Source organism: Cervus elaphus, chromosome 24 (assembly GCF_910594005.1).
Source record: "Cervus elaphus chromosome 24, mCerEla1.1, whole genome shotgun sequence".
NCBI classification, from domain to species: Eukaryota; Metazoa; Chordata; class Mammalia; order Artiodactyla; family Cervidae; genus Cervus; species Cervus elaphus.
The window spans coordinates 22,752,924-22,777,962 of record NC_057838.1 but is presented as its reverse complement, the minus strand read 5'-3'; the positions used below and the strand labels follow the sequence as shown (position 1 = coordinate 22,777,962).

At 42.9% G+C, this 25,039-nt stretch overlaps 1 protein-coding gene across 3 annotated transcripts in view; it reads right to left on the bottom strand.

The window, feature by feature from the left end:
* Positions 1-2,328: 2,328 nt before the first annotated feature.
* Positions 2,329-25,039, bottom strand: part of STAC (SH3 and cysteine rich domain) — a 111,913-nt gene continuing 89,202 nt past the window's right edge. For 2 of the 3 annotated variants that reach the window (XM_043886400.1, XM_043886401.1), the window contains exons 9-11: positions 15,014-15,065; positions 14,781-14,918; positions 2,329-3,729 (exon numbers count right to left, since the gene is read on the bottom strand). In XM_043886400.1, the coding sequence (XP_043742335.1) occupies positions 3,631-3,729; positions 14,781-14,918; positions 15,014-15,065 (289 nt within the window). In that variant the 3' untranslated portion in view covers positions 2,329-3,630. Of the gene's footprint in view, positions 3,730-11,525; positions 12,179-14,780; positions 14,919-15,013; positions 15,066-25,039 lie in introns of those variants that run through there. The other variant, XM_043886402.1, reaches the window with a different exon arrangement.

The following is a 25,039-nucleotide window of genomic DNA, read 5'->3' as shown; positions in this document are numbered from 1 at the left end:
AGACTTGAAGCAGTTGATCAAATGTATAGCTCGATATTTGATCAACGATTGTAATATTATAACTCTAGGTATGGGAAGATGCAACAGAAGGGAACACTTTTCTGGACCATAATTAGAAGACAGGTGTCCAGAGATCTTTGACTATTAAGACCTAGTCCAGTAATAGCACAGTGAGTGGACTATCAACAAAAACCTTCTTCAGAACTGGGAATGAGCCTTCCCAGGGACAAAATGATCATGAAATGCCCCCCAAAGTATGGTCGGATTTATGACCACAAGGGGGCCATGTCAACTATAAATTGGCACTTACCAAGAGCATTGCCAACGACTGACAACAAAGGCATTTGCCATCTGCCTCTACGGAGATTGAACCCCATGCTGCTGTAGCTGTTGACCTTCAACACCCCCTGAGGGAGTTCCGGATGGAGTGAGGCACTCTGTGCTCCAGGGAATCTGGTGGGACAGCTCTTTAGATAGTTGGATGTTTTTAGGAACAGATTTTATGATCTCAATCCTTGCATCTCCTCATATCTAGAGAAGCACTAAATCCCTTCATGGTGACATTAGATCCTCATGACTAACAAAAAACCTTTTGTAAAATGAGTGCTTCATGGTATTGAACGCCTCCTTCACCAAAACCTCATATATTGACTTTCCCCTATTGCCACTTTGGAGCAGTCTCAATCTGAGATGCTGCCTCCCAGGCTTGCAGTCCTCATTTTGTCCCAAATAAAACTCAACTCACAACTCTCAAGTTGTATATCTCTTTTTAGTTGACACTGCCAATACTTGATGTTTGCAAAAGCTTCTGGGCCACATTGTGCAGAAAGTTTTTTCCTCCTTTCTAACGCTGGCTTGAATGACAAAGTCCCCACTCCAGTTATCTGTATGTGTATAACAAATGACTCCCAAATCTAATGACTTAAAAACATCTTTATCTTGTTCATAAATCTTACATTTGGGCAGAGCTCAGCTTGATGACTGCCACTCTGTGATGTCTGGGTTGTTCTCTGCTGCAGTAATGTGTGGTCTCACACTGGGTCTCTCTGGGGTCGTGTCCTCAGAGTAGATAAACTTACACAGTGGCTCAGGGTTCGCAGGGGTAGAGATCCAAGAGATCCAGGCAGAGCTTCAGGGACTTTTCTGACCTAGCCATGGTTGTCACGCAGGATCACGTCTGCTGCATTCTGTTGGCCATAGGAGACCAGCCCTGACTCAGTGTGGGAGGGGAACTACACAAAGGCAAGGCTATCAGGAAGCAGAGATCAACCACGAATATTTATCGGAAGAACAGATGCTGAAGCTGATGCTGCAATGCTTTGGCCACTTGATACGAAGAACTGACTCATGAGAAAAGACCCTGGTGCTCCTTGGAAGAAAAGCTATGACCAACCTAGACAGCATGTTAAAAGCAGAGACATTGCTTTGCCAACAAAGGTCCGTCTAGTCAAAGCTATGGTTTTTCCAGGAGTCATGTATGGATGTGAGAATTGGACTATAAAGAAAGCTGAGCACCAAAGAATTGATGCTTTTGAACTGTGGTGTTGGAGACTAAACACCACAGAGAGTGGTGAGTCCCTTGGACTGCAAGGAGATCCAACCAGTCCATCCTAAAGGAAATCAGTCCTGAATATTCATTGGAAGGACTGATGCTGAAGCTGAAAACTCCAATACTTTGGCCACCTGATGTGAAGAACCCACTCATTGGAAAAGACCCTGATGCTGGGAAAGATTGAAGGTGTGAGGAGAAGGTGACAACAGAGGATGAGATGGTTGGGTGGTACCACCAACTTGATGGGCATGAGTTTGAGTAAGCTCCGGGAGTTGGTGATGGACAGGGAAGCCTGGCATGCTGCAGTCCATGGGGTCGCAAATAGTCGGACACAACTGAGCGATTAAACCGAACTGAGGATGTGACAAAACTGTACCCCAAAGCTTCAGCGGATGTTCCACTAGAAAGAAGAGATCAGGACACATGTTTTCTGTGCTCCTTCCAGCCACTGTGTTGTCTTTATTAGATGGGATTAAGAGGCAGAGAGCATTTGTTTATTCCCTTCAATGGACTGGCAGTCATGTTATCCATCCTGGCTCTCAAAGAATCCGTCTTGACTCTGCACACTCAGTTTTCACATTGTATCAGAGAGGGAGGACATTCTGGATGCTGGCTTTAAAATGAGAGTAAGGCATCCAAACTACTGTGGAAGCAGCAGCCATCCTGTCTCAGCTCCTAACTTCACACTAAGCAGTAAAAAAAGAAATAAATGGAGACAAACGGTGCTTTGGTTTGGGAAATAATGTTTACATGCGCAGGATGCATCCACTTAAGTCTTTTAAAAACCAATTGTTCTAAGGACTTTATTGCTCTGTAACAAAATAAGCCAAACTGACATTGATTCCAAGGTCACTGTGAACTGAAGTTTAACTGTATTAATAAGATGCGAGTCTGAATGCTAGGAGGAGGCTGGAGGAGGAAGGCATCACAGTATATTGCGTTCTTGTAAACAGTAGTACATACAGAGTTAAGAGGGACTCCTCTAGTTGATGCTAAATAGGACCAAGTACCTCTGCTTGCAGAGGGATGAAGCATTATGGATTACATTCCATTTTACACCTGCTGGGGCAAAATATCCTGCCCTAAAGAAGAATGGATTCCAATCTGGCTACTTTTCTCCTAAGATGCTGTTTCTATTTCTCCTCCGTGATTCCGGTTCCCTGTAAGATGGGCTCAGCCTCCAAAAGGGAGTCCTGTGGGATGGCAGGAGGGGGAACTGCCCCTAACACAGAAGAGGTCAAAGGAAGAGGAAGCTCTCACGGAGACTTTCTGCCACATTCACGTCCCCAGCTCCATCTCCTCGGGGAAAGGATTTCATCATCGAAAGGAAAGGGCTGTATAGTCGTCAGTAAGTAAGCTCTCCGCCCTACCTTCCCCCACTTGGCCCACCACCTCCATGCTTCATATCCTGCATCTGGTAATGAGAGGCAGGAGGGGCTGCCTGAAGGCAATTCCGGGGCAGATCAGGTCTTCAAGTTGCTGCCACATCAGCTTAGCCCTCACACCTAACACACACCACCAGGAGGTACTCTGAGGACAGAACATTTGGCTGGATTGTAAAGTGGGGGTGGGGGTCTGTGGGGAGCACTGGCATGTTAGGGGTTAGGGAGTAGGGCTTCCTGCCGCTCTGTAGAAAGACCGCAGGCCTCTCACATGTGACGATGCGACTGGTGGGTACTGGGGACAAAGGTCGGGAACCAGAATCACACCTGGCTACCTGGATCCGAGCCTCACCCTCGGGCCACCCCACAGACTGGAGCGCCCTCCAGCAGGTTAACTTACACCACATGGACGGGGAGGGAGCTGAGTTCTGGGGGACAACAGTGGTTACCACCTGCTGGGTACCGCACTTGGCTCCACGAGCCGAAGCTCCCAGCCTCACCCCCACCTCGGGCAGCCTGGACGTGCTGTGCCATGGGCCCCCTGCCTTGAGGCTGTTCCCCCAGAGTCTCAGACCCTTGAGTCTCGTCTCACTGTTTCCTGGGTAGCTGGTCAGGGCGGCAGCTCCTCTGGGTTAACACAGTGTGAGATGAGGCATCACCCCAGGGCTTGCCGACTTCAAAAGGAGGGGCCAGCAATCAGATGTTTTCTAGAACATCGAGGGGGACCAGGCCTCTCTTCTTTCCACTGAGCACTCTGATAAAGCCGTCTTGTTCTTCTTCAGAAGCCACACAGATCTGAGTAAAAGGAAGGAAGAAAAAAGACATGTGTGAATAGGAAAGAAGCCAGAACACGTGGCGTGTATCACTGCTGGCTGAGGTCAGCGGACACCAAATTGGAAAAGAGGGACTGGTTTAGGGAAATTGCGGCTTGGACAGAAAAATATTTGATAAGAAATTAGGCACCACCCTGGGTTTGGAACTAGATTCAGGCATTGAATGTTTCCTGAGATTCAGTTTCATGAATGAGGATCAGTAAAGCAGGACCGGAGGTGATGATTCTGTGTTCCCTTCTCAAGCGTCCCTGTTGAGAGACCCCAGAAGGACAGAATGAGATAACGTTTATCAGAGCCTAGTATGTGCCACTCAATGAGTCCTTGATGCATTATTTTATAATCCAAAATAATAGCCACCATTTAGAGGGCTCCTGTCATATACCTGGAAGTTTAAATGTAAAATATCAGGAAGTCAAAGGAAGTTATTTCATTCCTGGCCCCAAAGAAACAGATGCTAATATCTTGTATACTTTGGGGCTTCCCAGGTGGCACAGTGGCAAAGAATCTGCTTGCTAATGCATGAGACACAAGAGACGTGGGTTTGATCCCTGGGTTGGGAAGATACCCTGGAGAAGGAAATGGCAACCCACTCCAGTATTCTTGCCTGGAGAATCCCATGGACAGAGGAGCCTGGCAAGCTACACACTCCATGGAGTCGCAAAGAGTTGGACATGACTGAGCACACACACATACTTATTTCTTGCACATTTCAGAGCAGGATCGCCTACGCTAGACTTTAAAAGGAGGTGGTTAATATCCACTTGGGTACTTTGTCATTCACCCTTTACTTGACATTGAAGGGCATGTAAGGGCTTCCCTTGGGGCTCAACTGGTAAAGAGTCTACCTGCAATGCGGGAGAACTGGGTTCAATCCCTGGGTTGGGAAGATCCCCTGGAAAAGGGAACAGCTACTCACTCCAGCATTCTGGCCTGGAGGATTCCCTGGACTGTGTCGTCCACGGGGTCACAGAGTTGGACACAACTGAGCAACTTTCAAATGGAATGGAAGGGTGGGTATGTTCCAGTTGTAAGTGAGAAGTGGTTTCAAAGGGCTGTTACTGTGTTGTGAGTTTCTCCTGTTGAACTTGCTCCCAAGGGTGGTGGGTTGTGTCTTAGGTTGTATTCCCTAGGAACAGAGCCTGAGATAAAAATCCTCGTGCAAGTGACCTGCTGTGGGAGGGCTCAGGGGAGGTGGGAAGTGAGGGAAACAGGATGGGGCAGAAGGCGCTGGAAAGCTTGTGGGCTTAGCTGGACGTGAACCTCAGCCTGATCCCACAGCAAGCTCCTGAGTTTTAACTGTCACTGACCCCCTCTGAAGCAAGGGGTCTGGCAATTTGGACCACATGTTAGGTATTAGTCACTGCAGAGTGAGAAGCATAACCTCTCTGGGAGGCAGCTCTCTGGGTGATTCACTGGAGAAGGGGCAGCTCTGAGCTGTTAGTCATTCACACAGCAACTAGAAGATGGTGCCCCATCTAGTGAAGGCGATGCAGACAGGGCACCAACAGAAACCAATAGAGTGGGCTCTTTGACACAGAATAAAGAGCTTTATAGTTATATATCAGGATACTTGAGAGAGAGCTTGATGTGTGACTCCTGATGCTTGGGGCACACCATGGACTGGTGTCTGATTTACATTTCAGAAATCTCCTACCTGTGGGTTAAGTGCCCCCCTGGGCTCCATCCCATGTTGGGCCTGTCTGGCTAAAGTCCTACAGTCTAACTCACTTCTGAAAGTATGTACGCTAATAAGGTTTCCCCTTGCATTGCCTTCAAGCTAGTGTGTGCGTGCGTGCTCAGGCACTTCAGTCTTGTGTTCGACTCTTTGCAACCCCATGGACTGCCAGGCTCTTCTATCCATGGTATTTTCCTGGCAAGAATACTGGAGTGGGTTGCCATGCCTTCCTGCAGGGGATGTTCCCAACCCAGGGATCGAACCCATGTCTCCTGCGTCTTGGACATTGCAGGTGGATTCTTTACCTCTGAGCCACTGGGGAAGTCCTGCCTCCAAGCTCATTAACATTTATGCTGCCACTTAGAGCAGATGAACAGTCATTTTATTTCAAAAGATTTCTTGCCTAGCACTCTTGGATTCAGTTTTCCCCTCAAAATACCTGCAAAAAGATAGGGAACTGGAGGTGGAGAAGAAGTGTTGAAATACTGAATGCCCAGACTGACAACCATTCCAGAAGCTGAAATTTCTCTAAGACCTTTGGAGGTGAGCTCAACTGATGACAGAAGCAAGTTGTGCTGCTGGACTAAGGATAAATCTACCAGACTAAAAGATGCCACAGACACCCTTGGTGGACATCAACAGTCATCACTGCCCTCTTCCCACGCAGCAGAGTGGGGACTTTTGTTCTGTTGGTCATCTGTAGCCTGCAGGACTCAGATAAATCCTAACTGGTCCAAATGTGTTTCTGTTCTCTGTGCCAGCGATGCTCCTAGTGGTTCCCATGAGACTCGTTCTAGCCAATGAAACAGGAAGGACTATCTGCTTGGAAACTTCTGGGAAGATTTGTTTTCTTCTTGTAAGAAATGCACTGGGAAGAAAATCTCTCTTCTTCTGGCAAGGATTCTTGGAGGGCCTGCAACCCTCTCTGACCACTAGGGGAGGTGGCTAACATTTCAATATTAGCAGAACAGAGGGATGGAGGAATCTAGATCCTTGATCCTGGGATCAAACTGCTGAATTACAAATCCAAGAACTGCCCTGTATCCAGATCTCTTATTATCTTAGTAAAACATATCTTTGGAGGTCGACTCAATTGGAGTTTAGCAACTTGAGGTATGTATTGGTTTACTACTGTGGTCATAACAAATTACCATGAACTTAGTGGCTTTCAATAACACAATCTAATATGTATATATACAGCTGACTCACTTTGTGGTATAGCAGAAATGAAGACAACATTGTAAAGCAACTCTACTCCAATAAAAATTAATTTAAAAAATAAAATAAAAAATATCGGGGTTACCAAAAAACCCCCAATAGTCTGGTGTCACAGTTTTCTAAGTCCTATATCTGGTGGGCTTGGCTAGTTTTCTCTGCTCTGGGTTTCACAAGGCCAATATCAAGGAGTCAGTAGGTCCTATTCCCTTCTCTTCTCTCCCGTTTCTCTAGGAGAGAATCCAGTCCCAGGCTCGCTTAGGTTGTTGCTGAATTCAGTTACTCGTAGTTGTAGGCCTGAGGTTCTGCTTACCCTGCTGGCTGCCAGCCCTGGGTCATTCTCAGTGTCTAGAGGCCAGTTGAATTCCCTGACTTGAGGCCCCTTCCTACATCTCCATCCAGCAAGGGCGGGCTGAGTCCTTCCCACATTTAATCTCTCTCTGACCTACCCTTCTGCCTCATCTCTTTTCTACCCTCTTTTGCTGCATCTCTCTGGCTCCCGGAAGCTACATTTCACTGCCTTTAAGGACCCAAGTGTTTAGATTTGGCCAATTTAGACAGTCCACGCTACCCCCTGCCACAGGGCCCATAACCTGTGACATAATTACGTCTGCCAAGTTGCTTTTGCACATGAAATAAATCCAGATTGGTTTCCTTGGTTGCTGTAACAAATTACAGTAAGTTCCCTAAATACAAACCAGTTCCATTTCAAGACATGTCTGTAAGTCCAAGTTGTTCTTAAGTCCAACAAAGTTAGTCAAGTTACCCAACTAACAGTCAGTTATATATACTATACTGTAAAAGGTTTATAATATTGGGTTAGATAAAATGTACCTTCAGTTTTTAAGCAAAAATGAAAGACAGTTTTCATTTTCACCAAGAACTTTATTGAACAATATCTTCACTGTTTTGTTTCACTACCTTCTGCCTCCATCTTCCCAAAACTTTTTATCTTTTTGAGCAAAGAACTATTTCAGGTGCCTTTTACGGTCTTTCCATGAACTGATCTTTTTTTCCATTAAGAGAATCTTATAAAGACGGAAATAAATAGACATCTGAAGGTGCGGTATCTTGTGAATACAGCAGATGAATCAGAACTTTCCAGCCAAGCTGTGACAGTTTTTGCCTGGTTATCAAAGAAATATGCAGTCTTGCATTATCCTGTTGGGAGACTGTGACTTTTCTGTTGACTAATCTCAGATGCTTTTCATCAAGTGCTGCTTTCATTTTGTCTAACTGGGAGCAGTACTTGGACTTAATTGTTTCTTTTTCTTGGAGGAGCTCATAACAGAGGAGTCTCTTCCAACCCACCATATAGAAAACATCACCTTCTTTGAATGAAGAGCAGCCGTAGGGTGTGATTGGTGGTGGTTCACTATCTCTTCCATTCTACATTACTGTACAGTATCCACTTGCCTGCTCATTACAATTTGTTAATGGAACATTTTTGTTACGTTTAAGAAGAGAATTATATGTGGAAATGTGGTCAAGAAGGTTTTTTTCACTTAACTTATGTGGAACCCAAATAGCAAAGTGATGAACATAACCAAGCTGGTGCAAATGATTTTCAATGCTCAATTTGGACATTTTGTGTATGTTGGCTATCTCCCAAGTGGTGTAACATTGACTGTTCTCAATTAACGTCTCGATCTGATCACAGTCAACTGCAACTGGTCTACCTGACTGTGGAGCATTGTCTAGTGAGGTATCTCTAGGACGAAACTTTGCAAACCACTTTTAGCACTGTTGATCAGTCACAGCATCTTCTCCATACAGTGCACAAATCTTTTTCTGCACTTCAGTTGTGTTTTTATCTTTCTTGAAATAATAAAGCATAGTATGCTGAGAACGTTGCTTTTTACTTCCATCTTCAATACAAAAATGCTACACAAAAATTCACCAATTTTGATTTTTTTAAATGCATGCTGACATGACAGATGTCACACTATACAATTTAACAAAATTGTTTTGAATGAAGTTAAAGACAACTAAGTACTACTAGAGCCAACTTATGAAAAAAACAAAAGGAACTTTTGGGCCAACCCAATACTTTGCAAGCAAATAACACATAAAAAAGAAACACAAAAAATAAAGGAGACATTTTTACAGGACAGTACCTTGAGAAGTACAGCAGAACAGTACAACGCTGGCACTGAGGAAACAGGCAAGAGGAGTTACTGACTAGAGGAGGGAGAGAAGGTGGGCGATGGTAGAGCTGAAGGATCGTCAGCAATAGAGACGGAGGGCAAGCTGTGATTTCACTCACACACCTGACCTTGATGGCAAAGGTTCTGGTTCCTTGCTGGATTCAATTCTATCTACCCTCTTGAAAAAAAATGATCCAGCAACGTCTGGGAAGTAGTTCTTTTTTCCTCATCACAGATGACACAGTAGCACTGGACTGCATTCTGAGCAGCTGCTTCAGCCTCCGTGGACCTTTCTATGTCCGGGTCCTGCATGCCAAAAGCTAGCAGTGCCTCCTCAGATAAAGAAAACCCCTTGTCACTTCCTGTGGCGTGAGTTCCTTCGGTTCCTCAGCAGTATCAGCTACATCACCACTGCTTTTACACGTGTTTCTGGACACCCTGGGTCTGAAATAAAGACACTGTCTTGCTGTACTCTACACAGTACCGCATGTAAAGTCCACAGAAGCACGGCCGCGTGTAGAGGCTGAAGGCACAGACAATGCACGCAGACACAGGAACTAATAACGACGTGACTGGACATGCGAACACATGTTCACATCTTTGAAAGTTTGCAACGTCAAGCTTCCTATGTAGGGGACTTACTGTGCCACAAATTTGGTAAACTAAAACAACACAAATTTATTATCTTGCAGTTCTGGAGAGCAGAGTCCCCAAATCAGGGAGCTGGCAGGGCTGTGTTCTCTCCAGAGGCTCTAAGTGAGAATCTATTTCCTTGCCTTCAGCTTCTTGAGGCCACCTGCATTCCTTGGCTCATGGTCCCTTCCTTTATCTTCGAGGCCAGCAGCACAGAATCTTCAAATTCCTCTTTCTTCCTCTCTCTCTACTTCCACTGTCATCTCCTCTGACTCTGACCCTCCTATTTCTTGTAAGACTCCCTGTGATTGCATTAGGTTTATCTGGATAACCTACATCTCAAGATCCTTAACTTAAAGAAAACCTGCTGCAGAGGAAAGAGGGCTGACTGAGGAGAAAACACTATGAGGAAATAAACACTAAATTAAAATCAATGCCAGGAGCGATTAAAGTCTGAATAAAAACTTCAGAAAACTGAAATGAAGTGGGGGACTATCTTGAAACATTCTCCTAAGAAGAAGTGAAGCGATAAAGAGATTAAAACCATAAGGACAAAACAGTAAAACAGAGATGATTCAACTGAAGAGTTATTAAGCTTCTGAAGGAAGAAGCATTAAGATCAAAAGGCAAATGACAAAATGAGGGAAATGTTGGCCACGTACAGCAGATCAGGTGTCAATAGTTTTAAGGGAGAAAACTTTTTCAGTAGCATAAGAAAGTACATAAACAGATGATTCATAAAGAAATACAGGGGCTTCTCTGGTGGTCCAGTGGTTAGAAATCTGCCTTGCAATGCAGGGGACATTGGTTCAATCTCTAGTCTGAGATGATCCCACATGCCACTGGACAGCTAAGCCTGTGTACCACAACTACTGAATACGCTCTAGAGCCTGCAGCCCACACCTGCTGAGTCCATGTGCCACGGCCACTACAGCCCGAGCGCCTTAGAACCTGGGCTCTGCAACAAGAGAAGCCACTGCAATGAGAAGCCCGAGCACCGCAACCAGAGAGCGGCCACCACACAGTGACAGAGACCCGTCACAGCCAAAAATAAAAAGAAAGAAATTCTCTTTAAAAAAGAAATACAAATGCCCAATACATACATGATAAAATTTCAACTCCCCTAACCATCCAGGAAATAAGGATTAACACGAAATATTACTCACTTCTAAAAATGACAGATATCGTTTGTATGCTATACAAATATGTAATAGACAGTAATATTCAGTTCTGGCAAGGATGTGGTGACCTGAATATTTTCATAAACAGCTGATGTGGGTGTAAACTGGCATAAACTGTTGGGAGGCAGTATGTATCAAGAACTGGAAAAATGGTTTATCGGTTTTCTTGTAAATTCTAAAGCATTTCCTAAAGAAGGAATCAGAGTTATGGGAAAAAACTTAAATTTGGAGCTGTTCATTGCAGTTATCCATAATGGTTTTTTTAAAATTCTGAATCTCCAGTCACAGGAATACTAGATACTTTCTTGTATATCTGTCCATCTCGTACGGCTGGCAAACTTTTTCTGTAAGGGACTGAATAGTAAATATTTGCAGGCATTGTGGTCTCCACTGCAATGGCTCAACTCAGCTGCTGCAGTGTGCAAGCAGCCATAAGCAACGTGCAATGAATGAGTGCAGCAATGTTCTAATAAACTTTGTTTTAAAAACAGGGCCAGATGGATGCAGAGTTTGGTTTCCCAACCTCTGATCTATATGATGATATCTTATATAATTGCTAAAACCTGTGTTTTGATAAACATATAATAACTAAGATAATAAAAGTTGGAAAACTAAATAGAATATGATATCAAAATAAGAAAAGTTTGGTGGGAAATAACACAAAGGTATTCATATTGATCATTGCTTGATGGTTGAATTACCTTGAACTTGGTTTTCTTCTTTATAATTTTGGGGGGTATTTTTCAAATTTTCTCCACAATAAATGCATTTTAGTTTTATAATCTAAAAGTGATTTATCCATTAAAATGCTTTTATAGAACATAAGAATCAATTAAAATAGGTATCCAGGGATGATGGAATCATGAATGAATTAAAAAATAATTTTATGGTATTTAAGTTGATCTCATAAGGGTAGTTTTGAAATTTCAAAAATGAGAACATACTTTTGTGTCAGTGCAAACTCTAGATAGGTTCTTGACAAAAAGATAACTTAATTCTATTTGTAGCAAGAGTTCTGTGGAAACAATAATGTAATAATTGTAAGACAGATGAACCCCAGAGGCAGAAATGTGATTTAATCACAGAGATGTGTTACATGTGTTTTCAGAATCAAATTTCTTCTTTTTCCCTGCTAATGACCACTTGTCTCTTTATATTTTTAGACTTATAAGTAGCATGCTATGTTCTGCCGTCTGCTGCTGTTGTTTCAGTTGCTAAAGCCCCACGGACTGTAGCCCGCCGGACCCCTCTGTCCATGGGGTTTCCTAGGCAAGAAGAACACTGGAGTGGGTTGCCATTTCCTCTTCCAAGAGATCTTCTCGATCCAGGGATTGAACCTGCGTCTCTTGCACTGCAAGCAGGTTCTTCACCCCTGAGCAACCAGGGAAGCTTTCTGAGGTTCACCAGGTAATTTCGGGAGGCCCTGGCCGCTGCAGACGGATGTCCCCTTTAGGCAGCAAGGGTAACGACTCCACTCAGCGCTGACCCGTGGTGGCCGGGCACGGTGCTGGCGCTTTACACAGGTGACAGACGTGACCCTCATCTCCAGGCTGTGCCGATCTTACAGAGGAGAGCACTGACATTCAGAGGGGCTTTTGTCAAAATCACACGGGGTACAGACCATTTCTGTATGACACTGGGATCTGTGTTTTTGCTACTACAGTGAACTCCCCTCAATCAATAAGCAGGTTTCAAACTTGTACACCTAAAATAGCTTAAGACACTAAAGTGGAGATAAATTTAATTTTTTTCTCAATAATTGATTTTTCAATTTGTATTGATTTTTTAAAATGTAATTTTCTCTTAGGGGGCTGATATTTTCCAAAAATTGACAATGCAAAAGGCACTTTGCATTCCACATTGACGACAAAGACTGAAAACAGAGAGTCTGTGTAGAAGCAAAGAGACCTCAGTGCATTTTGCTGACGCACATGTAACTGGAAATAAAAATGCCTTCAGTTGTCACAGAACTACTAGAAGACACAAAAGTGAGAAATGGAAATGAAGGTCATTCTAGAATTTTAGCTTTGATCAGAACACCCGGGAAGTCTGTATAAAGACTAATTTCCTGCCTTTGCCCTGAAGGTTTCTGCTTTGGCAGATCTGGGGTGGAGTCAAAAATCAGCATTTTCAACAAGCTCCCAGGTTATTCTGATTCAGAGGGTGCAATGGCCACCCCTTAGAAATATCAGGCTGGACAACTATCAGAGGTTACAGCACTCTCCTACAATTATGGGCAGATCCATGTGGTTCCAGGTCCAAGCTGAAATGCTGTGCTGGGTCTTGAACACGTCTCATTAAAGATGCTGGGTGGTTTGTCTCTCCCCTGCCCCAGCAGGTTGTCAGTTCAGCCATGAAAGGGGAACACACATATATGAGCTCACTTCCAGAAAAAAAATTGAGGTTTGGGGGGATAAGGTCCAGGGATTGGCAGAAGTCACTGATTGAGCAGCTGTTCCACTTCTGGAAATTGATCAACTTAAGCACATTTTAACTTGCCTTCTGGTTGGTTTCCTGCCATTCCCTTCTCCAGGGGAATTTCCCGACCCAGGGATCAAACCCGGGTCTCCTGCATCGCAGGCAGATTCTTTACCCTCTGAGCTATCAGGGAAGCTCTATTTGTATTTTAGTAACATAAAATAATGTTTAATCTCAAATGGGGAAGCACAAGATTATTCTGAGAAGAAAAATCAAAGCAGCTAGCAAAATTACGTAATAATGCTTTGCCAATAAAGATGAACATCCTTCCTGGATGTATTTCATTCAGAAGACTTTCCAGATTTTGTAACAGGAAGAATACAGTTGAGTAATCTTGGAGAAGTTTGAGACATTGACATGGAATCCAGATGGGAAATGTGACTGTTTGCTTCGTGGGGTGTGTATGGCGTTAGAGATGGGGTCTCAGTCTGATGAGGGTGAGTCCATTGCCTGGAATCAAGAATGACTCACTAAGGCTTCTGTGGCTTCTGTATGAGCAAGAATTTGTTCCCAGGGGGTCCTTCTGGTCCTAGGACACTTGCCTTCCCCGGGAATTGACAATGCAAAAGGCACTTTGCATTCCGAGTTTGCTCCACATCGTCCAGGGCACATGGCTCAGTGGAAGGCATTGACTTGAAATTTGCAGATCTATCTTTAAGTTCCAGCCTGGCCACATGCCAGGTTATTGCCCCCAAGCAAGGCACATCATCTCTATGAGCCATTGTTTCCTCATTTATAGGGCATGTGTAAAACTTCAACAAATAAAATGTACTGGGTTGGCCAAAAGGTTCGTTGAATTTTTTTTCTGTGAGATGGCTCTAGTAGTGCTTAGTTGCCTTTAACTTCATTTGAAACAATTTTGTTTAGATTGTATTGTGACATCTATCATACCAGCATGCATTTAAAAAAACTTATCAAAATTAGTGAATTTTTGTGTAGTTATTTTAATATTGAAGACAGAAGGAAGAAGAGACATTTTTATTATGCTTTATTATTTCAAGAAAGGTAAAAATGCAACTGAAGCAAAAAAAGATTTGTGCAGTGTATGGAGAAGGTGCTGTGACTGGTCAAATGTGTCAAAAGTGGTTTGAGAAGTTTCACACTAGATTTCACGCTGGAGGATGCTCCGCAGTTAAGGTAGTGGAACAAAATGGTGAATACGTTGTTCAATACAGTTCTTGGTGAAAATGAAAAATATGTCTTTTATTTTTACTTAGAAACCAAAGGAAATTTGTAGCCAACCCAATAGATATATAAGCTTTATAAGTATTATATAAGCTATATGTTTGGTTCTCAGGAAAGGCAACTGAGCTTCCTAACATTTTGGTTTTGCCTGTTTAGATCCTGCTACACTAATATCAGGCTTCCTTGGTGGCTCAGATGGTAAAGAATCTGCCTACAATGTGGGAGACCTGGGTTTGATCCCTGGGTTGGGACGATCCCCTGGAGAAGGGAAAGGCAACCCACTCCAGTATTCTGATCTGGAGAAGTCCAAGAGGTCACAAAGAGTCAGACATGACTGAGCGATTAAAACACACACACACACAAATATCATTGGACTAAGAATATCTTTTCTCAAAGTGAATACACTCACATGACTACTCGTTCAGATTTATTGCTATTTGTAAAATGACCCTTACTCTATTTTGGTCACACTGGGTGGGTGCTGGTGGGCTTTACTCACCTGATTCTCTTTCAGGGTTATCTGTCCCTGTTCCTTACACCCAGTGAAGGTTCTAACACATCTAAAAATCTTCTCATTTTGGTGTACTCTCTGAACAAAGTTGGCTGGAAAGAAGCCAATTCTGTCTTGAATTTTCCCCTGAAAGGAAAAAAAGAGGCATGCAGCCATAATTGTAGCATTCATGGTAATTATAGTTACCAAATGATTTTTCTTAAAGAAAAAGAAATACTTACTTTCCACCAGTCTTCATTAGAGTCCTCTAGAAGAGTAATCATGTCTCCTGGCCTAAAATGAAGAATGAATGAGTTGGGTGGGGGGTAGAGAGGGTGAAAAAGAAAAAGATGGTATTTTAAAGTCAGAAGTGGTAGCTTTCACTCACCCAAATAATACTAAAATAAAAATGAATTTTACCTGCTCTTCCCACCCATGAAAGTAGCTTTGTTAGAGGCTGAATGCAAATGTAATTTCTGTGCTGTATTTAGAAAAAAATCTTTAACTTCATTTTTATACACAGATTATCATCTCTGCATTGTAAAAAACTCTGAAATGTGGAAGTCTAAAATATGAAAACTGGAGTTTTTTCATATTCTGCCCCATAATCCTCCTCCCACTGTCCAGAGGTGACCACTGTTAGTAGTTTCCTGTGTCTCCCTCTGGACTCTTTTCCACGCACTGACATTTATACAGAGATATGTAGGTGTATTTGCTGTTTCTTTTGTCTTCTATTGACATCTAGAATGAGGCATTGTCTTTACTATTAGCTGCATCTTCTCAGTACCTTCTTGAAACCACTTTTACTTAATTTCTATTTCCCTTGTCTGCCACTTTTTATGTTGGTATAATCAAGAAGTTTGTTTTAGACTTGTGTGTGTGTGCATGTTCTATCCTTCATTAGGAATTACTTGGGTTTAACTGAAGACTTACATGATGTTTTTGCTATGGGTATTGTAGATACAGTGATTATTGCCACCTCTAATTTGATTTTCACATCCACCTGTGTGTATGTGTATGTGTGTGTCTTTTATTCCTTCTACCCAGCACCTAATGGCACTTTTACTATCTGAAGACTCATATTATTTTTCAACTTGGGAAAATCTTGTCCACTATTTTTTCACTGTTTTCTCCCCGTCATTTTCTTTCTTCTTTTTTCCTGGAATTTCTAGTCAACATGTGTTGGACTTTCTAGATCAATCATCTATATCTTTTGTCTTTCTTACATATTTTCTGTCTTTAACAAGAAATCTAGTCTAAAATTTTTCTCAATTTAATCTTCCTAATTGCTTAGTTTGTGTATGGGCTTATCTCTTGTAATATTTATTACAGTACTGAGGGTTTTAGGGAAAATTTAATTTCCAAGAGTTCTTTATCATTTTCTGAATGTCTCCTTTTCACATTTGTCAACTTTATCTTATGGATGGAATAGCATGATGGATATTGCTGAGGATATTATTAGATATTAAAAACAATATTTCTTCCCTTTATTAAATTTGTTTCCATTAGGATTAGTTAGAGTGTTATTTGTCTTATTGCTTCTTTTTTTGGTTGTGCTGAGCAGCATTTGGGATCTTACTTCCCCAAGCAGGGATTGAACCCATGCCCCCTGCAATGGAAGCACAGTTTATCTTATTAGTTTACTTTTCCTTCATGTCAAGGGATTTTGTCCTGCACCTGTGTTTCTTGGCTATTTCTTTATATTCATAACTGAAAACACAGGGTGTGAATCTCTGGGTGAGTTTCTCCACTATCAGCTACATCTGCAATGTGTGAGGGCTAATTTCAAGCTCTGCTTAAGACAGCGGGGTGTGTCAGTTGATGCATCTCACTTTTGGATGCTTGAGAGTATAGCAGACAAGCAGTTTGGGGACTCCCACCACCACCCCAATGGCTAAAACAAGGGTGGCTTTCTTAACCCTGGGAAGGAGAAGGTTAATTTATTTTCCTCCAAGTAAAGCTGACTTTTCCTCCCCTACCACTCTACAAGCTCTAGAGGTCTAGAACTACCTCCAATTCTTTTTCTTTCTCAGTCTTTTGGGCCACACAGGGGCACACTTCCTTGGGCATGGGTTCCCTTTCTTAGAGCACAGGTGATGGTTTAATTCTACAGTCAATCACAACTGCTGCCTATTTTTTCTTTCTAAGTAGTAATAATGGGTTATAAACGAACACTGTTGGGACTCTGTATCAGTTATATATTGCTGTGATAATGCTGTGTAACAAACAACCCCCAAATCTCAAAGGTTCACTCACATTCTTGAGTGCTGGCTGGGATGACTGGGGTGATTTTGCCTTATTCCATGTTTCTCATGCCCAAGAAGGCCAGTTTGGACATTCATGGCATTGCCAGGGCAGCAAATGGAAATGTGAAAAACATGTAAGGCTTCTAATGCGTAGGCTCAGAACTGACATGACACATTGTCATTCTGCCTCAAAGCAACTCTGGTGAAAGAATTGTAAAGTCTCATGGCAAACAGCATGGATACAGGGACAGTGAAGAATTGAGGCCACTAATGCAATTCAGCCACTGCGACACCCACATGCTCTTTTGTGAGATCAGTGTCTGTTTGAGTATGCTCTTACATAGATGTTTCTCTCTGAGCATTCTTTGGACTCTGGTCATCTACCTTGTTCTCAATTTGCTGTAGTCTCCCAAGAAATTCCCAAGATTTGGGGGTCTCTGATAGTGTTATTTTCTAGTACTATTATGGAGATATTCTTAGAAAAACATATTTCTCACACTTTAAGGGACTGGAGCAAGAAGGGAAGCAGATCTGTGTGCTCCCTTTGCTATTCTGGTTCAATCTTCTCTGCTGTCATTTTCAGTTCTCAGCTAATATCTATCTTCGTAGGGGATTCCAAATATAACAGGCTTGTTACATCTGAAGCATTAAACACAACTGGCATTTTGGTATTTCAACAGTCACAGTTTCATACTGATGTCACAGAAAGCGAGGAGGATGAAAATCACTCTTTTCCCAGGTGAGGGGTTTAATTAAGCAGCAAGGATGAAAGTCGATGTAGAAAAATCCTTCTAGCTCCAGCAGATTTTATTTAACCTAGTAACCTGAGAAACTGCGTGTTAGCATCAACTAGAGTGACTTTGCTGATGGTTGGGCAGAAATTATAAGTAGGGAATCAAGATTGGAAGAGGCATCTTTCCCTGGGTGTAAAACAGTGTTGCCTGAATCCAACATCTATTTTTCTAAAAAAAATATTTATTTATTTATTTGACTGCATCAGGTCTTAGTTGCAGCATGCAAACTCTTAGATGAAGCATATGGGATCTAGTTCTCTGACAGGGATTGAACTTGGGTCCCCCTGCACTGCAGAATGTGGAGTCAGCCACTGGATCACCAGGGAAGTCCCTCCAACATCTATGTTTATGGTCTGAATGATCAATCTTGACTATGCCCAGAGGTAGACAGTCCCTGAGCCCATGACCCATGTGAAATAAACCATACATTAGAATAAAGCACTCACTGGAATACAAGCTATAATTTTATGAGAAAGATCAGATCTCCCGACAGCATGATGGGGATTCTGTCTTAGGAAAGAGCGCTGCCAGCATCTGAAAACTGCTTGGTGAATGAGGAGAATTACATTCATCCCTTTATCCTTTGTTGTTCTGTTTACCTGCTCATTCCACAAATATTCTAGACCACCGACTCTGAAAGGATGATTTTACTAGGCATTGGGTATACTTTGGTGAGTAAAGGCCTCACAGGAGCTAATATTCTAGTAAGAAAGATGGATAATAAATAAGAAAATGCATAATTAAACATTTCATAAATAATAAATATAGAATGTGTATGCATAACTCATAAATATATAATTGCAAATTGTCTTCAGGGCTACCAGTGAAATAAACAGGATGCATAAAGAATGAGTGATTCCTACTGATACGACTTAAATACTCTAATCATGAGGCAGAGACAGCTAATGTGTTTTTCATTTTGGGGAGGATCTTGCTTTAGGGCGGAACTTGAACCCCAAACAACAACTGTCTAATATCTGGGTCGGTACATGTGTGGCTTGTGGGGCTTCTGCTGCCCTCTTGCCTCTGCCTGGCACCCCCCAGCAATCTCAGCATTCTTTCCCACTGAGCCCGCCTTAGATCCTTTCCCACTCTGGGCTCTGGGCAGTTGATCTGAGCAGGCACTTAAGGTAAAATCATTCTGCGTAATATAATATTTTTAATTTATTTTAAAAAATGCCTTGACCCACTTTGAAACTGTGTCTAGGGACTGATGAGCTCCTCTTAGACAACTGATTAAATTAACAACCCACACCACCTCCCTCTGGGGGCTCGAATGCTCTGGGGCACTATGCACCAGCCTCATCCTTAACTGCCCTGGCGCGGGCTCTGGACAGCTCAGGACAGCCTCTGTGACTGGGGCCTGGGGCATTATTCAAATCAGCTAACCCGTGGGGAGCCTGGGAAACCTCACTCACCCAGCTGCTGGCCACACGTAAGCTGCCCCTACAGCTCCAGCTGCTGTTACCCAGACTCCCCAGTTGCTGGTGAGGTCCTGCGTGGCTGCACCACACACTTCACTCCCAACTGCGGGTTCTCTTCTAATCTGTTCTCAACTCAGGCCTCTTCCCCCTCCTTCTGCCCACCTGCTCTCCTGACGCAGAGCCTTGCCATGGGTCTTGGTAGAACGGAGGCCTAAGGCTTAAAATTCTCCTTCCTTGGGTTTTTCCTAGGATGGACACTGCCAGGGTGTGACTCTCTGCCTCCAGCTGTTTTACGCCTCTCTGCTGACTGGAGCCCTTTCCATGAAATAATTCTTATGTTGTGTTATCACATTCTGTTAGTAGAAAGTTCTGCTCTGGTCTATCAGCTATTTTCTTTCTTTTAGGTGACTTTATATTTTGATCCATTATATATAGATTTTATAATTTAACTCTATATTTCCAAATCTTGGAGATGAACTCCAAAGAAAGTGAAAGTGAAAGTTGGTAGTTGTGTCCGACTCTTTGTGACCCCACGGACTATACAGTCCATGGAAGATGAACTCATCTGGCTCCCAAATACTTAAAATAGTTTGTGCATGCTAAGTTGCTTAGTCATGTCCGACTCTTTGTGACCCTATGGACCATGGTAGCCCATCAGGGTCCTCTGTCCATGGGATTCTCCAGGCAATAATACTGGAGTGGGTCTCCATGCCCTCCTCCAGGGGATCTTCCTGTTTCTTTTGCTTAATTCAATCAATCAGAACATCCTAAGTTCAAGTATAAATTCTGCTGCATTGTAACCTAAAATTATGTTGCTGTTTTTGTTCATTGCTCAGTCATGTCCAACTCTCTGCAACCCTATGGACTGTAGCACGCCAGGTTTCCCTGTCCTTCACCATCTCCTGGAGTTTGCTCAAACTCATGTCCATTGAGTCGGAGATGCCATCCAGCCATCTCATCTTCTGTCATCCCCTTCTCCTCCTGCCTTCAATCTTTTCCAGCATCAGGGTCTTTTGCAGTGAGTTAGCTCTTTGCATCAGGTTGCCAAAGTACTAGAGAGTTATATACACTGATAAAATGTACAATACACTTCAGAAACAATCCAGTTTATAGCAGAGAGATCATAACACCACAGCTGGCCTTTTCGTTTGTTCAGTAAAATGGGTCTTAAACCTTGAGGAAGACTCTCAGATGACCTATAGCATGGTTCATGGAACATCTTAAAATTCTGAGGGAACTGTGGGCTATCCACAGGGGTAGGAATAAAGTAACAAAGCTAACTACAGAGTCATGGCTTTGTGGTGAGGAGGACAGAGTTTATTTGTGAGTGTGTATATGTGTGTTTATGTGCATGTGAGCTGGACAGTTGCTATCTGGGGTCGTTTCCAGCAGTCCTCTGTGTCCCTCATGTGGTTTTCCACTTGGACACAGCAACCCATCTCGCCCTCACCCAGGTACACTGGATTCAGGGACTGTGAGGACACAATGTTCACAGAGCGTATGAATGATGCAGGCAAGCCCAGCCATCTACAGGAAACTCTTCTGCAAGGTTAAGTTATGAAGATGGTTGAGTCTTTCATGGGTGGGGCCCCCAGAGGGTCAACTGTGAGCTGTCTCGAGGCCCCCCATGTAGCCTGTCTCTGGTCCCCACAGAGAACACAGATTCCTATGGTTGGAGACAGTGACACCCTTTTAATGAGGTCACATGTTAGGTCTCAGGTGTGTACTCAGGATAAAAAGATGCTTCAAAGCATCAGTTATCTTAACTGTTGGGTGACAATAAAAATAGTACATTTCTTACTTTTTTGATGATTAAATGAGTTAAGACCTGAGAAACACATTTAGATAAGCCCACAAGAGATGGTGGTTATTATGGTTGTTAAGACATTGTTACTGTCCTCAAGATGTTGGTGATCTCAACTGGTAACTTAACAGTATCACTGCTAAATGAGAAGAAATACACTCTAAGGGCATAGACATGTATGGAATTAGGAAACAAAATTTGCTACTAGTCTAGCAAAAAAGGAAGTGGGGGAGACTAGTAGCAAAAAAAAAAAAAAAATTTGCTACTAGTAGCAAAATTAACAAACAAAAATTCCAAACAGGCTTCTTTGAGACTGAGCTACCTCAATGATATTCACATAAGTACACACTCCAAGGCATCTATATCTCCATCTCTCTATACAGTGAACTATATTGACTTTGCAAAGTTGCTATGTGAATTAAATGAGAAGACCTATGTGGAAGCCTTCAGCACTGTGAACGATATACACTAAAGGCTTAAAAGTTCTAATTTCCTTCTAAAAATTTAGTTTTTTACTGGGGTATGAGAAAATTCAGTGTCCCCTCAGGTTTCGCAGGGGCAACTGCTTAATGTAATAACCTTTGACCTCTTAAGGGGCTTCAAAAACTGACCTTTGATGTAATTCAGTGTTTTGGAAAAGTGTCTCTCTCTTCACATCCCCAAGCCCCTCTCTCTTCCCCTTGACTCCAGATAGCGACCACATAGTTGTGGCAGGCTCAGGGTGGAGGGAAGAATCTACTGCCCATGTACTGACTTCAGGGGAGATGCTGGAAGGGTGCAGGTCCCCCCTACCCAGAGCCTGGGGGGACAGCAAAGTTCACTGAAGGAAGTGGGGGAGACTAGTAGCAATTACACACAAGGAAGAAGATCAAGAGAGACTTTCTCCCTAAGAGGGTTTGATTCCACCACTAAGTCCACGAAATCATGCTGCCTCTTATACCACTTAAACTTTGTGAAACTCCTTAGAATTGCCCATTTTATTCTGCAACTATTTGGAGATTTTAAAAAATTTCTTACAGTTTCCCATTCATTAGGCAAAAGAACCCCAAATCAAGCTTACATCAACCACTCTTACTCAGGCCAAACAAATCTCCTGGAGAAACCCAAGCCAAGGGGAACAGAAAAGTAAAAGAGAAAGTCACTCAGTTGTGTCCAACTCTTTGCAATCCCATGGACTATAGCCTGCCAGGCTCCTCTGTTCATGGGATTCTCCAGGCAAAGATACTGGAGTGGGTTGCCATTCCCTTCTCAAGAGGATCTTCCCAAACCAGGGATCGAACTCACGTCTCCTGCATTGTAGGTGGTTTCTTTACCATCTTAGCCACCAGAGAAGTCTCAAGGGGAACAGAAAAGGAGCCAGCCAAACTGCTCCATTAGTTTCAGATCTATTGCTAAATTTTCCCCTAGACCCTTTTCTTGATTTCCATTATCCTGGTCCAGAGCCTTTAAAATCTTAGCATATGGTTAGGGAACAAGGGACTCCTGAACTCTGCTGTGTGATTTTGTCTTAAGCTTGGCGTCCAGAAGACTGGCCTGCGCCTTCTCAAGTCCAGAGACCAGCTCAGAGAGAAAGGATTCAGCTAAAGGGCCATGTGGATGAGACTTGGTAAATGTTCCTGAACTGTCACAGATCATGCTCTCCAGAACCTAATTGAAAAAGGCATTTGAGTGAGAGAGAGGCTGCTAAACACATTAGTGATATTCGGGAAGATCTGGGTTTCTTGACATAGCACAGCGTCAGAGTATAATATGCATCAGAGACTTTCCTCAAATAGCCCTTAATTGCATTTTGATGTCCTGGTGACTGTGAAGATTATTTTTAAATCAAATTGGTGCATTAGAATTACATTTAGTTTTAATTAAGTTGATGCATTTGCCAAGCAGTAATGTACTTAAGAGAATGGAAACGAGACACCAAGTCTTATTTTGTCTAACACTGTCTCTAGGGCTCTCCTTTTCTTATTTTATGGAGGATTTATAAAACCATACAGAGTGAAGGACATTACCAAATAAACCACAGGCCTAAGCCGCAGTGCTGACCAGTGTATTGAGCACTGGCTGAGGATCAGAAATCTGCATCCCATTTGGGTCGGCCGCTGGCCCACTGTTCATCTCAGGAGAAGTCAGTTAAGTCACAGTTGTTCTCAAACCTGGCAGATTACCAGAGTCTAAGGGAATATTTGACCATACAGATTTCCAAATGGGAATTGAGTCTCCAGTGTGGGTGTAACCCAGGAGTCTCTATTTTAATAATGTTCTCCTGGAGATTCATACGGATTATAATATGTAGTTTAACCATCCTAACCACCATTCTCTCCTCTGCAAAATGCTGCTTGCTTGAACCACTTCACTGATCAGTTGAAAGAATGCAAGGGGTTGTCAGGGACAATTTGGAAGACTCTGAAATGGGCAAAACTGATGACTGAACTGGGGTGCTGTCTGGTGCACCCTTCTGGGTCACCTCCCCCTTTTAGGGTCTTTGAGCTACTGCACATCTCTGCAATAATGCAAATGAGCCTTACCCCGAGAAACATTAGTGAACTGTGTCTGGCAGAAAGTAGTCAATGACTACCCTGTGAATATTATCTACTTTTGCACCCATTTGTAAGTTCACATCAGCACTCCTGATTGCCTACATATGGGTGCTGCGTGAATCTTCCTTTGAATCAGATGTTAAAGTGTACTGGTTCTCTCATTCATTAGTGATTCAAATTAAAATTCTGACCTGTACTCATTTTATATTTGTAGAACAGTAATCATTTTAATTTTAAAAAATTATCCTTGACCAGGAGTGACTTTTCATGAACCCCAGTCTATAATCACACACTTCCTGTTCTTTTGAAGCAAATCTAACAATCCAAATAGATTTATAAGGAGTAATGTGAGTGGCCAAAAAGGGTAAAATTAACCCATTATCTGAATCTGCTAATATAAATTGTCTTCCTTAACAGAGAGGAAACCTATCATGTCAGTGTAGGATGGAAAGACAAGTGGATGAAGAGTCTGCCTCCCCAGATAACAGCTCCAAGCCTCCACTTCCACCTGTGGGTTCCTGGACTCGCTTCTCTCTCCCTCTCCTCAAAAGGGTAAAAGACCATAAATTGTCTCCTTGGAATATGAACTGAACAGCTAAGTGTCCATTTGCTAAGCTTTACTGAATTTTAAGACAGTCTTTCCAGAATGAAGACTGGGATGAATGTAAGAATCTAAGTATGCTCCTGCAGTGAATTTCCACAACTTCTTTTGGAATGGGATTTGCAACTGGCTTGCATCTGACACCACTTGTTCTTATAGTTGAATTATTCTTCTGTTACCCTTTCCTCAGTGGAAGAGGGAATGACTGCTCACTGTTCAAGCTGTACAGGTACTCATGTCCACTCTTTCTGGAAGTCCTGGACGGGCTGCGATGCCATCTCCTTGCAAAATCTTCCCTGGCTTCTTCCCAAGGCTGTTTCAATGCCTTCTTTTTTTTTTTTTTTTTAAAATATTAAATGAGATTATGTCGTGTAAATAACTTGATACACATTGAAAGTGTTAGTCGCTCAGTTGAGCCCAACTCTTTGCATCCCATAGACTGTAGCCCACCAGGCTCCTCTGTCCATGGAATTCTCTAGGCAAGAATACTGGAGTGAGTTGCCATTCCCTTCTCCAGGAGATCTTCCCCATCCAGGGATTGAACCCAGGTCTCCTGCATTGCAGGCAGATTCTTTACCATCTGAGCCACCAGGGAAGCCCTTGATACACAGTATATGCTCCCTCAATATTAGCTTCCTTCCTCTCTTCCTTCTAGATTTTAGATCACAGTTCTATTCTGCAGTGGGATCACGCGGTCGGAAGACCTGATTCGCTCCAGCTGATGTTTCAGCGTCCCCCTGAGGTGCAGCAGCAGTGTCTGGAACTACCTCCCTGCCCACAAGCCCTCATATTGAAGGGACTTTCTTGTCGAGGGCCTGCAGCCTTATGGCCAGGGGAGCTCTTTGATAACAGGGCCTGTGAACTA